This window comes from Aphidius gifuensis, linkage group LG6 (genome assembly GCF_014905175.1).
Source record: "Aphidius gifuensis isolate YNYX2018 linkage group LG6, ASM1490517v1, whole genome shotgun sequence".
Lineage (NCBI taxonomy): Eukaryota > Metazoa > Arthropoda > Insecta > Hymenoptera > Braconidae > Aphidius > Aphidius gifuensis.
The window spans coordinates 5,917,062-5,931,038 of record NC_057793.1 but is presented as its reverse complement, the minus strand read 5'-3'; the positions used below and the strand labels follow the sequence as shown (position 1 = coordinate 5,931,038).

Sequence of the window (13,977 nt, the reverse complement as noted above, 5' to 3'; positions counted from 1 at the left end):
ATATAAATAATAATAATAATTTTTTATTAAAAAATTAAATTCAATATTTGTTTTTTCATATTTAGGTATAGATTTTTTTTTTAATTTATTTTTTATTTTTATTTATTATTTAATATTATTGATATTTAATACAATATATATATTATTTATTTATAATTATTAATATAATTTTAAAATATTTTTAAATTAATTTTTTTTATATTATTAATTTTGATTAATTATTTAAATAATTATATATTTAAAATAAATTTAATTAATGTTTTGAATAAATTTAATATATTTATTTATAGTTTATTTAATTTGTTTTATTTATAATCAAATAATAATATTAAAAATTATTTAAAATATTTTAAAGTATTTGTCTTTTTAAGTAATTCAAATTAGTATTGAATTTGATTATTGTTATTTATAACCTAACTATTAAATTAATATATAGGTTTTTTTGTTTCAGCTTAATTATTATTGTCAATGTATTTTTTTAAAGACTGAAGATGAGACAATAGCATGTCTTTTTCTGGACCAAGTGAAATGAATAACCATGCCAACACTGAAATACCATTTTTCGTCAATGTCAAAGTTTTCCAGGTTTCGATTTCTCCAGCTGTTATACTCCACACTTTCATAGTCTGCTAAATAAAAAATATAATTATTATTTAATGAATTAATTACAAACATTAATCAATATTATACATACATTATTTGCTTCATTTGTTGTATAACTAATGATTGACAATTTATCATCAAGAGCCAAATTAATTTGATGCAGAAAAAAAACAACAACATAAAGTGGAACAGCAATTATTGATTTTGAATGATTATCATAAATTTCATTGAAGTGAGTCAAGTTCAAGTGAGCAAGATCATATCTAATTATTAAAAAAATATAATAATATTATTATCAATATCCAAATCCATCTAAAAATATATTTAAATAAATAAAATACAAACTTGTCAAAAGCAGAAATGATGCATATTAAAATTAACAATGAAAATAAATTTGTATAAATTTCTGATACAGCTGAATAATCATTGTAAAATGCCAAGTTAAATTTAAAAAATTTTTGAATCTGTAAATAATAAATGTTGTTGAATAATTAAATTAATAAATAATAATTTAAATATAAACTTACAAGTAAAAAATGCATCAGTGAAATTCCAGCAAGTAAACCTTGACAAACAAGTCCAAAATTTTTCCATATTTTTTGTGTAAATATTGCAACTTCAATTGGATATGTAACTGGTTCAAGTGATGATGTTGGATCATGTCTTTTTTTATTTGTATTATTTGGTATTTTAAATGAACTAAAACCATTTCTACCTTGAATATAAATTGTGTCTGTTGTTAATTGAGGAAGTGGTGTTGGTTCTTCATACTGGATTCGTGAATTTTCTTGAGCTTTTCTTAATATTTCAGTTATTGGCAGTTCTTCATGTTGATCAACATCATCATCATCTTCAACAACACCATCATCACCACCACCACCTTCTAAATCATCAAATAGATAAATTATTTTTCATGTTAAAATATATTTTATATATTATTAAATTAAATTACCTTTTGTTTGTTTTTTTTTCTTTTTTGATCTACGAACACTACGATCACTACTGTCATTATTTTTTGATGATGATGAATGACGTTTATTCATAGTATACCTATTTTTATCAATGTTTTCTTCACTGTTTTTTCTAATCGTTGTAATATTGTCATCTTGTAATTTTTGTCTTTTTGTCCTTCTACATTTTTTTTTTTTATCCAAAATTTGTAAATTTTTTTTGTTTGATTTTTTGATATCAACATTATCGGAAGTATTTTCGTCTGATTTTTCTTCTGTATAAGTAAAATTTCCTCTGAATGATTCCACGTTTTCATCAGTGTCTTCTTCATCATTATCAATTTTTTTATTTATTATTTTATTAACGTTGTCATATGTTGTTTTTGATCTTGTTAATGGTATTTTTTTTATTTTTTTATGAATTTTATTTGATGTATCCGAGGCTGATGATTCATCAAGATCTTCAACTTGATAATCACTTATTATGTCTAATTGATGACTATCGTTTGAAGATTTTCGCTTGTTATCACGAGAATATCTACGATTTTCCATTGACTGCATTGAAATTATGACTGCGGTGAAACTTTATGTGCCTAGCAACGTTGTACTCGATTTGTTGTGGTAACCACAAGACAAGCAAAAATAAATTTTCTAAAAAAATAATAAGAGTAATAAAGTTATTATGTAAAAGATGAAAAAAATAATAATATAATTTAGATAAAGTATGTTTACTATTGTTTGTAAAAAAAAAAATATTTATATTGTAAAATACAGTGATATAAATATATTATATAATCACAAAGATTTTAAACATTTCAAAGTACACGAATCACGTGATATGTTCCAACACACTGAATGATATTTTCTAGTGGTAGTAGTTGAGATTGCTCGAGGGATAAAATGTAAGGGTCAAAAATGTAAATGTAGTATGTTATAATAGCTGTACAAAAATAATTTAATGAATTATTTGATTTTTATTTTCCGAAATTTTACATTAATCTATATGTAATTTTCATTGGAATAATATTTTTATTTTTTTACGAATTCAATAGTCTTTATAAACCTTGACATTAAGCTTTAATTTTTTTTTTTTTTTTTGTTGAACTTAAATTTATATTTATTATTATATAAAATAATTATTTGATGTCAAAGCTTTTAATTATAAACTAATTTTTAAATATTTTTTTAATCCAAGAATTAAATGTCTCTTTATCATATTAATTTTATGCTCTTAAAATTGATTTTTTTTTTCATTAAAAATAACTTGAACTTGCAAGGTTACTTGAAGAAAAAATAAAAAAAACAATCATGATAAATTTAAAAATTATTGATTCATATATAGATAAAATTTAAAAAACAAAAAATTTAACAGAGTTTATGATAATCTTTGTTTCTCGTCAATTTTTTAAATTTTTTCAAAAAGAAATTGGCTCAGGAAAGTACGCTGGTACACCAATATCACTCAGTAAAACAACCAGCAACTGAAGAACCAAGTAGTCCTTGATCATCATCAGTCAGTCAGATGTCAGCTTCAAACCTATCTTGTTCAATGGGCTTCTTCACCCAATTACCAAGTTGAGCACGAGCAAATGCCTCCTTCAATTGACGCTTAGCAAGCTAAAATGATTTATCAAAAAACACACACAAATTTTTTATCAATAATAAATACATATATACTTACATATTCAACATTTAATAATTTATAATATTTAATTTAAATCAATATAATAAAAAAACTACTTTACCGAATAATCTTGAGCAAATAATTTTGCATCCAAATAATGACGACATGATTCACGTGCAGCATCATCAATAGGAGTTAAATTACCAAGAAGTGTAGAAAACATTTTAAATAATCCTTTTTTTGATATTCTTGATGGTTTATCAAGTTCATTTTTACCAGTTTTACAAATTATAATTTCAGCTTCATTTTGACCTAAATAAATTATCATAATATATATATTTAATAATTATTAAATTTTATAATATTAAAAATAATAATTATTTACCAATTGTCCAATTGACACTGTAATTTGGTGCTTTGCTTGGTTGTCGTACTTCAGGTGATGTAATTAATCTCATCAATGGTTTATTTAAACGATATGGTGGTGGTAATCCTTGAATTGTATTTTCAATTCTACCACAAACAGCACGATACATGTGAGTTGAATTTAACATACTGCCAAGAACGATGCTGTTTAAATAAATGGGCTCGATGAAGTGGCTGAGGAGTGCACCTTGCACACCTAGTACATTCCATCGAGCTATTTTATCTGAACACGACATCGTCAGCAGTCTTTGACCCTTTTTATTCGAAAGAATAATGATAATAAAAAAAAAATGAAAAAAAACAATCAATAAATCTCACCTTGCATGTTCAACTAGTTTTGTTTTGTTTTTTTTAATTTAGAATTTAGACTATACGAGATAATTATCTACATTGATTCTAAATTGTTAAAAAAATGAAATAAATAATTTACCATCATCACACCATCCCAGGTTTGTATTCCTTCACTACTTTTGGCTGGTATAGTGCCTTCACCAGACTCAATTTTTGTTCTCAATAAACCTCGTGTATTTCTTTTTTTTGGATGTTTATCAACTGATTCATTTTTTTCGTGTGGTGAAAATATTCTTCCATCACCACATGGTGCTGTACTAATATACAAATGAAATTGTATACCTGGTTTTAATTTATAGCCTTTTTTAGCAACTTCAAATATTGATTCATCACTACGATTTTCCATATGTAATGATAATTGTTTGTATAAATATTCACAAAGACAACGACGTGCAACAATTTCAGCATGACAATCATTTAAAGCACCACCAGTGATACTTAAATGATCACCATATATACATTTTGTACCTAAAATAATAAATATACAATTATTGATAAATGAAAATTTTATTATTAAGAACAATAAATTATAAAATTAAATAATACCTGTTGTAACGCAAATTAAATCAGCATTTGTTCCTTTTGTTTGTACAATGCCAGCAATTACTTTACGTCTAGCATGTTGTGGTTTACTTTTCATAAGTTCAGTAAATTTTAAATTAACCATTTTACCAATTTTATCAGCTAACATTTGTGGTAAATTTGTAAAATTTGGTAATATTTCAACTGGTAATGATATATCAAATGTTGAACTAGGAACATTTCTAAGTTGAGTTAATGCTGCTCTACTTGCTGCTGCTTTAGCAAGTTTTTTACTTGGACCAGTACCCTTAAATATTCCACCATCAATTGATGCTAATATTGTAAATTTTGAATAAGTTTCACCATTATCAGAAATACATGTAAAAATAACACCAGGATATAATTTATGAATTAAAGCAACTGGTCCTTTATCAACAGATCTATTGGCATTTTTTCGTTTTCGTTTTCGTTTTTTTGGTTCTTCTGGTGTATTTTTGAATTGTACAATGCTTTTAAGTGCAACTTCAGCAGCAGCATGTTTTGCCATTTTTTTCGTGTATCCATCACCCAGATATTTTTGTCCATCAATATGTATACACATTGTAAATATTGGAGCGTGTAATGGTCCTGAACTTGCTATCTCCTCGAAAGCAATTGTTTTCAATTTATTTAATTCACAAATTGCATTTTGATGTTGAAGACTCTTGTGTCGTTTTGCTGGTATTTCAGCATCTATTTATTTATAATTAATAATATGTTATTTAAATTGTTATTTATTTATAAAAAATTAATAATACCTTGATCAATAATAGAATCAGCAGATCGTTTTTGACCAGCTGATGGTGAATTTTCCATTCCCTCCATCTAGATAATTAATTCAGTATAAAATTAGATAAAATAAAAAATAAGCCAAGCTAAAACAATGTTTTAATTTTTTAATAAAATTAAAACCTTACAATTTAAATATTTGTATCATTCATTTTTTATTTTAGAACGTTTTTGCATTAAAAATTGTATTTGTTGTTAAAAAAATAATAATTAAACTGTCAATTATATGAATTTATTTTTTTTTTTTATATATTATTTGACATAATGTAATTAATTACAAATTAAATAATTATTTGTCTAATTTATTTTTTTATTTTTTAATATACACTTTTGTATGGATAAAAAAATTTTTTTTTCATTATGCTACTTCTACAAAAAAAAATAATTAGATTTAATAAACTATTCAAAATATAATTTATAAATTTAATGATAAACTTACTTGGAAATTTATAACAGATGACAATTATTTTGTTGTTAAAAAATATTTATATTTGAATTGTTTATTAATTATTGATCTGCCCACTTGCTTAAAGAAAACAAAATCAAACAAAGATTAAGACTTTTTTCATAGCCTCCATTACAACATCAACATGTGTTAACGGATGATTTCAGCAGATTTTAGAACCCTGCATCGGCCATCGAGAGCAATCGAGAGCATGCCAATGATAGGGGGCAACAGGGGGCAATCCAACCATGAACAGGTTAGGGTAGATTGAAGCAGACATTCGTTATTCATTTTTCAAAAAATGGATTTTTTATTGACACTGACAATTTAAATTTCAATGAATAAATAATCATTAATATTAACAAAATAATAATAATTTAGATAAAATTAAAAAAAAAAAAAGAAAACAATAGTGTTAAATAAATAAAAAGATTTATTTATTTATTTATTTTTTTTCTTTTTATCAATCTCTTTCAGTCATTGACAAATTAAATGCAGTATATATATATTTATTTTTTTTTAAACTCATTATGTTATACAATACTTCTGGCAATGTACATGTTTTTTATTTATTTATTTTTTTATCTATTTACTTTCGCTTATTAATCATATTCAATTAAATACTTTTCAGGATAAATTTTTTCGTTTGATTTTTATAAATAATATTAATAATTGCCTTTTTTTTTTTTTTTTCATTTCACTCATCAATTTATTATATTTATCAATGACTTTACAATGTTTTTTGTTGTGTTTTTCTTTTTTCTAATTTTGACATTTATTATTTCAAAAGTTATTGGTATTTTTTTTTTTAAATAAATTATTACCATTAGCTTTTAATCATTACAGAAATGTCAATTACAATATTATTATTATTTTTTTAAATTTAAATTTCGATATATTTATTTATTTTACTTTTGGCAGGAATGTTATAATCATATTATATTTTTTAATTATAATTCGAAATTTAGCAAAAATTAAATCAAATATTTAAAAAATAATTTTAACATAAATAAATACAATAAAATTTATTTTTTAATAATCATAAAAACATTAATCATTGTGTTTATGAAATTTATTTTTAAAAAAATTTGGTCCTATTATTAAATGACAATTTATATCAGCATTAATTTCATCTACATCAACATCTATTTATGAATTCTACAATGTATTTTTTTTTTTTATGCGCAGCGATTTTTATTTTAATAACATTTGGATATTATTTATAAATATTAACCATTATTATTTAATTTTGCAAAAGGCAATAAATTAATTCAAAAAAAAAAAGAAAAGAAAACAAGTTTATTTTATTTATTTATTTTTTATTCATTCAGGAAGGATTTTGTTTGATGAAATTTTGTAGTTATGTTTAATATTTTTTATTTTTGTATTTTGCTTTACTTAATTAGTCAATAATATATTTAATTAATAATAAATTGATATTCAAATATGTATAGCAATGCTAATTTGATATATACATTTTTTATTTTTATTTTTAATAATAAATAAACCATCATTGTAAGAACTGACTTTAGATTGCCAGAGTATTACATCGAAATATCACCAAAGACAGCTCTTTTTTTTTTTTTTATTTTTTTGTTTTTTTGTTGTTTCTATATATACCTATTTTTTTATATATAAATTTATATACAAGATAATAAAAATTGCACGTTAAACATTTAGAGAAAATTGTGTTTTTTTTTATTTAATTTTTATTTTTAATTGTTGCTATACATCTAGCATGAGTATTTTTTAAAAAAATTTTATTTTAATAAATAAACAGAGGATTAATTGTTTTTATTTTTTTTTGTTTTATTATTTTTTTTTTTTGTCCAGTGAATGGAAGGAATACGATCTATCTTACAAGCTCAGTGTGATGGGTTGTGATTATTTTTAATTTATTATTTTCATTTTATAAAATAACACAATGCAATTGCATTATTTTACAATTAATATTATCTTAAGCTAATCATCTTACTTAATGACTAATAATATTAATTATTATTTAACTTTTAATAAAAAAAAAAAAAAACGATATCTAATGACTTGGTGAGTAGTTTTGCGTTATAATTATTAATTATACTTTTGAGCAGTAGTATGTCTTAGAAAAAAATATAATTCAAAATTATAATTAGTGTTTATTTTTTTTTTTAGATTTAATCAAAAAAAAAAATTATTGGAATGACATATTGGACCACCTGATTTTTAAATTAATTTACATTAATCATGACAGTTCTGGTGTTGATTTTTATTTTTTAAATCTATCCTCATTCTAAGTTTTGGTTTATTTTTATCTAAATATTTTTTTTTCATATAAAATCATATGAAATTTACGTTATTATTTATTTATATTTTTTCAGCTGAAAAAGTATCAAAAAACACGCATTTAGATTTTTTTAAATTTCATAAAAATGTGAAAAAATGTAAAATAAAAAAAAAGTCAATTTAATTAACAAATTCATTAATTTTTTTTTGTATTTACCTTGAGAAAAAAAAAAAAGAAAAAAAATAGTGTATTATTTTATATCAATTACTCTTATTATGTTTTTTTTTTTTTTTAATTTTATTAAATGGTATTGAAAAAATTGTATTAGGCCTCAACATCAAGATAAATGTTTGCTCCATATTAACACTATGATTAAAAACTACGATTATTTATTATAATAACATTAATAATATGAATTATTAAATAAATATTGTTTGCTCAACTTGTTTTGGCATGAAAAATAAAATAAAAATTTAAACAACATAATTATAAATTTACTGGCTTTGTAAACGTCCAGTTGGTGGTTTAACCTGATTATTGCCAACCTTTGGTATTGCCCCAATAATTTTAACTCGTTGTTGTTGTTGTTTTTGTTGATGTTGTTGTTGTCGATTGTCACAAAATTGTGGTGGTGGTGCAAATACAAAATCTCCATTATTACCAGATGGTCCAGCATTAAATTCTGGTGGTGGTGGTACAAATAAATCATTATTTTGTTCTTCAGCATCAGCTTCAATTGGTGGTGGTAATTGTGCTAAACTAACAGCATGTCTTGTAAGCATACCACTTGAATAATTCATTCTTTTATTAATATTATTATTATCTTTATCATTAATTAATTGATTATTATTATCATTTCTAGATGTATCATCAAAACCAGTTGGTGGACCAACTGGTACATCTTGATCTGAGCTAACACCACTTGAACTATTGTCACCATCTTCAACTAGTTGTTGTTGTGTTTGTTGATTTAATAATAAAAATTCATTTGGATGACTTTTTGATGATTTTAATTGTGTTCTAACTTTTTGTATTTCTTCAACACTAAATGAATGTGGTAATGAACTACTACCAGATGAGCTACTACCAGAACCATTTGAATTACCAGATGTTTCTCTCGTCGATTCAAGTTTATCTCTTGCTGCTGCTTTTTCTAATTCTTTTGTTATTTCAGATTCACCAACATCAAATTCTTCATCATCATCATCTTCATCCTCATCATGATCATTATCATCATTATCATCTGATTCTGATAGACTATAATCTGGCTCTGGTATTGGTGGTACTTGACCACCAGATAAATTTGTTGCTGATGTACTTGAACTTATTAATTTTTTTTTATTATTATTATTTTCACGATTACATGTCATACTGTGACTACGATTTGTTTTTAATGGTTGAGCATATTGATTACCACAATTATTATTATTATTTATATTATTATTTATATTATTATTATTATTGTTAATTGTATTTCCATTAATTGTGTTTGATACTTGTTGTGAATTTGGTGATTTAAATACTGATGTACCATTTGGTGATCTAAGACTGTGTGATTTTCGTAAATGTGATCGTGATGATGTTGTTCCAGGTAAACTATGTGAACGATAACCAACATTTTTCATATCTTCTGGTGATGCATATAATTTAGCATTGTTTGCTGGTCTAAAACTTGACATAACACCGTATGCACATTCAGCTGAAGCTGCTGCAAGTTCTATAATTATATAATAATAAATATATATCAATATATTATTAAGAAAACAAAAAAAAAATAGCTGTTGATTGTTGTTTTATTTATATACAATACCTTTGACTTGTTGTATATGTGCCATATTATCATAAACTGATGCTGGTGTTATGGCATCTGTTGGTGTTGCACCAATATTAACTTTAATAACTTGACCAACTGGTGGTGGTGGTGGTGGATGATTTGGTGGTGGTAAACAATTTCTACTTATTATTCCATTAACATCCTCTTGACTACGATGACCTTTTGCACCAATAAATGATGATTGACCTTGAATATTTAAATCTGGTGTACTGTGAAATTCTCTGTGGAGATCTGAGCCACCTCCAAGACCACCAAAGAAACGTATACGTGAACTTGACTGGAAAATAATATTTTTAATTATTAAAATTATTATTTATTTGATTGTTTTTAATTATTAGGTTTTATTATTATTTTTTTTTTTTTAATTAATGCTTGCTGATTTCTGTAAGACTTGCAATATGAATTATTATTTTATTTTGTTTATTTTTTATACAACGAGGATGATGATGAAGATGATCTGTATTTGTTTTCTAAAGGAAAATACAGGTTTAATTAATAATACTGAAGATAAATGTTGCCCGTTATTATTTGAAGCGTGGATAATAAGCCATCATGCAATTTTGTTTTTTTTTTTATTCTTTTTTAATCTTTTTCTTTTTTTTTTTTTTTTTATTACTAGTCACCTGGAGTAATTTCATGCTAAGATATCAGATGTTTTGTAAATACATTTATGGTATTATCAGGATCAGTAATATAGATTGTAGTCCTCATTTTTTTGGCTCTTATTTTGTTCAATTATCCTGGAAACCATTGGTATTTTTGAACACTACAACAAACATGCAGACAACAACCTAATTTACCAAATAAACATGCTTTTTTTTATTTTTATTTTTACAAATAAGTTTTGTTTCTTTTTCTTCTTCTCAAAACCTAAGAGCGTTTTTCAGTATAAATCTTGTTTTTTTTTTTTCATATTGTTAAAAATATTTAAATATTTTCTACTAATTTTTTACGTAAACCAACACCACTAAGATAAAGAAAAATTAAATTTACTACAGAAATATATATTTTTTACTGAGTTAATATTTGCACATAATCATAAAATAATTAACAATCGATTAATAATATTTTTTTTTATTAAAAAAAATTAATCCATGATAATAAATGTGTAAAATTTATATTTAATTAATTTTTATGAAAAATAATTTGTTAATTTTCGTGGAATAATAAAATTATTTTTAATATTTCTATGAAAATTATTTTCGCGGAATAATAAAATTAGTATTATTTTTAATAGTCAACAATAAAAAAAAAAAAATACATTAATCGATATTTAATTATTTTCTAGATGAAAAAAAAAAAAGCAGCTTGGATTTAAAAAGTTTAAAAACAATTGTATCATGTGCAAATATAAAATCTTTATTTATTTAAATGTTTATTTTGTTCTAGATAAAGAAAAAAAAATATATATAATAGAATAATTTTTAAACGCTCTTAGAGTCTTACTTTGCCCTTTCGTTTCATCTCAGCAACACTTGCATAGACCCTGCCATTTTTAGCTGGTGATGAGGGATGTGATTTAGTCATAGTTCCACTCTGAAAGTGAGAACTCATCATGTTTGTGCCATACTGATCACTCGTACTTCCCTGTTGTCGTTGAAATAATTCCTGCAATATTAAGCAATGCAAATGCTCGTTTGTTTCAATGCAAATAAAAAAATATAAAAAAAAAAAACAATTACATTCTTGAATTGATGAATGAATAAATGATTTAAATAAATAAGCGCATACATAATGTGTTTGTGTTTGTGTGTGATAAATTAATATTACATTGTAAATTCATTCAAATTTTTTCAAAAAAGAATTTTCATTAAATTATTTTTAAATTTAAATAATATTCATGTACTAACTTGTAATTCAGCTGCAGTTATTCTACTTGATGTTGGTCTTGATCTGATACTAGCTGTTCTTGGTTGTACTGGTGTATTTTGACCAGTGTTTGAACCAGTTGATGGCTGTTGTGGCATGTGAATTGACTCTGCACTACTTGATTTACCACCAGTTGAGACAATATCATCTCTGTCATCTTTATCACCAGCACTACTACCACCACCACCACCTCCACCTTCTATCAAAATAAATATATAAATTAAATATATCAAAATTAAATTTTAAATATATATTTAAAATAATAATAAATACCTAAACCAGCAACCATAGATCTTGCTCTAGCACGTCCAACACTCAGAGTTGTTTTTGGATCTCTTCTTGGTGGCATTGGTGCTGGTGATCTACCCAATGTACCACTCATTGGAATATTATTATTTGTTTTACGTGGTAATGTTGCATATTGTCTTTGAATTGATTGACTAGTTGGTAATGCTGCTGCTGATTGTGAATTTGTTATATTTGCAACTGGTGACACAACAGTCATTCTTACTAATTCACCAGATTTTTTAATCAATTCAACAACAGATTCATGTGATGATGTTGTTACATCTTCACCGTTAATCTATAGCCAAACAAAAATTTAATTAATTATTTATTTATCCTTTTTTTTTCGATTTTAAATTGTAATTTTAATTTTATATTAATTACCTGTACAAGAAAATCTCCTTTTCTTAAACCTGCTAAATCAGCAACTCCACCAGGACTAACATCATCAAGATATTGTGCTGCTGGTGTAAGACCCATTAATATTGATGGTGTTGTTTTAGCACCACGTAAAATAAAACCAAAACTTTTTGTTGATTTATGAAGAACAACTGTTCTTGGTTCTGATGTTACACTGCACATTGAAATACTGTTGATAATAATTAACATTAATTAACGTTAACATTAATAGAATAATAATTTTAATTAATTATTCTTACGGTTTCTTCATTCTTGGTGCTGTTGCAAAGTATTTATGTTGTGATTCACGACGTCCAGCAACTCTATGACGTATTCCTCCATCACGTATTATTTGTGGACCCATTGGTATATTTGTATGTCTGAGACGTACTTCTTGAACACAATGAGCAGGAAATAATCCTGTACCTTGACCTCTAAGTACACCCTCAAGTAGACCACAGTCTGTTGAGCCAGTAACTATTTTTAAAACAAAAATTAAATAACAATTAATTATTGATGAACAGTTTAATGTTTTGTATAATAATAAATAATTTTACCTTCAATAATATCACCCTGATTAATAGATATATGTCCAGATATTCCACTACTGTAACTTTCAACACATACCACTGTTGTACCAGGTATTGAAAGTGAATTTGTTGTGTCTGATTGTGATGTACCAACTCCTGAACTGTCACTAATAACATCAGATGCAGTATCACCCAAACTTTTATCTGTAAATTGAATTTTATAAATCAACAATATCATCAAATTAACATTTAAAAATTTAACAAACAAATAATTTAATATCAACTACAATATATTAATATTAACATTTCATTTTTTTTTTTTAAATTTAAAATAAAGAAATAATTTCTATTTAAAATCAAAACTATTTCTGATTTATCTATAAAAAAAAAAACCCGATATTTTTTTTTTTCTTATCGCGATTTTATTATAAATAAAAAATATTTTTATATTAATTAGCATGTAACATTGCGTATGCATGCTTGGCAGAGTTATTTAATGACTTTGATGATGAAAAAAAAAATAATTTATATATTGCAATGGTGAATGAATAGCACAAATGAGATAATAACAAAAATTTGATATTTAAAAATGAAAAAAACATATAAAAAAGGTTCAGTTGATTCTAGTAAAATTTGATAATAATTAATTAATTATTTACTAAAATACCCAAATGACAAATTTATCATGGAACCAACTGAACTCAATTATTATTATAAGTAACAAATATTGTGTATAAATATAAACAACACATAATAAAATTTAACGCGAATGAGAAACATAAAATTCACAACATCCTTTTTAGATAAAAAAAAAAATAAAATATTAATCGCATTTCCTGAATTATTATTATACACAATACATAATATATTTGAAAAAAATTAAAAAATGAAATTTATAATATTATCGTTGATTCTTGGAATATTCTTGACTCATTTGGTGGTGATGGTTTCAACACACATCTTCCATCAGGAGCATCACGTGAATTTATTTATCTCGTTGTTTGTTGAATATATATTTATTTATTTATTGATGCATGTTGTTTGTGTG

General features: G+C 24.0%; 3 protein-coding genes across 11 annotated transcripts in view; all 3 read right to left on the bottom strand.

Moving 5' to 3' along the window:
* Nucleotides 1-413: 413 nt before the first annotated feature.
* Nucleotides 414-2,198, bottom strand: LOC122859030. Of its 2 annotated transcripts, none has more exons than XM_044162362.1 (5): nt 1,556-2,198; nt 1,131-1,486; nt 949-1,067; nt 695-866; nt 414-629 (listed from the first exon to the last, which is right to left on the bottom strand). In XM_044162362.1, exons 1-5 carry the CDS (start codon nt 2,112-2,114, stop codon nt 453-455), a joined length of 1,383 nt encoding a protein of 460 aa, XP_044018297.1. In that variant the 5' UTR covers nt 2,115-2,198; the 3' UTR covers nt 414-452. The 2 variants fall into 2 exon arrangements, with proteins under 2 accessions (XP_044018297.1, XP_044018298.1); XM_044162363.1 differs by having other exon boundaries at nt 414-626.
* Nucleotides 2,199-3,007: 809 nt separating this feature from the next.
* LOC122859029 (double-stranded RNA-specific editase Adar-like) lies at nt 3,008-5,945 on the bottom strand. Its single transcript, XM_044162361.1, has 7 exons — nt 5,744-5,945; nt 5,274-5,340; nt 4,501-5,208; nt 4,034-4,422; nt 3,563-3,857; nt 3,299-3,489; nt 3,008-3,170 (listed from the first exon to the last, which is right to left on the bottom strand). The coding sequence occupies exons 2-7, from the start codon at nt 5,338-5,340 to the stop codon at nt 3,072-3,074; spliced, it is 1,749 nt and encodes a 582-aa protein (XP_044018296.1). The 5' UTR covers nt 5,744-5,945; the 3' UTR covers nt 3,008-3,071.
* Nucleotides 5,946-7,171: 1,226 nt separating this feature from the next.
* The window catches only part of LOC122859028 (SH3 and multiple ankyrin repeat domains protein 3-like), a 107,513-nt gene continuing 100,707 nt past the window's right edge, over nt 7,172-13,977 (bottom strand). For 5 of the 8 annotated variants that reach the window (XM_044162353.1, XM_044162357.1, XM_044162354.1 and 2 more), the window contains 8 exons: nt 12,957-13,133; nt 12,660-12,876; nt 12,385-12,589; nt 11,989-12,298; nt 11,697-11,914; nt 11,293-11,454; nt 9,823-10,123; nt 7,172-9,729 (listed from right to left, as the gene is read on the bottom strand). In XM_044162353.1, coding sequence (XP_044018288.1) covers nt 8,507-9,729; nt 9,823-10,123; nt 11,293-11,454; nt 11,697-11,914; nt 11,989-12,298; nt 12,385-12,589; nt 12,660-12,876; nt 12,957-13,133 — 2,813 coding nt within the window. In that variant the 3' untranslated portion in view covers nt 7,172-8,506. The remainder of the gene's footprint in view (nt 9,730-9,822; nt 10,124-11,292; nt 11,455-11,696; nt 11,915-11,988; nt 12,299-12,384; nt 12,590-12,659; nt 12,877-12,956; nt 13,134-13,977) is intronic. The other 3 variants (XM_044162360.1, XM_044162359.1, XM_044162356.1) reach the window with 2 other exon arrangements.

Bases quoted from the DNA above. Each gene is read 5' to 3' on its own strand.
- LOC122859030 (XM_044162362.1), bottom strand. From the start codon at position 2,114: ATGCAGTCAATGGAAAATCGTAGATATTCTCGTGATAACAAGCGAAAA. The intron at 1,487-1,555 runs GTAATTTAATTT...TTGATGATTTAG, and splicing joins GAAAAAAAAACAAACAAAAG to AAGGTGGTGGTGGTGATGAT. The intron at 630-694 runs GTATGTATAATA...TTTTTTATTTAG, and splicing joins CAACAAATGAAGCAAATAAT to CAGACTATGAAAGTGTGGAG.
- LOC122859029 (XM_044162361.1), bottom strand. From the start codon at position 5,340: ATGGAGGGAATGGAAAATTCACCATCAGCTGGTCAAAAACGATCTGCT. The intron at 4,423-4,500 runs GTATTATTTAAT...TTATTATTTTAG, and splicing joins TTTAATTTGCGTTACAACAG to GTACAAAATGTATATATGGT. The intron at 3,171-3,298 runs GTAAAGTAGTTT...AAATCATTTTAG, and splicing joins TATTTGCTCAAGATTATTCG to CTTGCTAAGCGTCAATTGAA.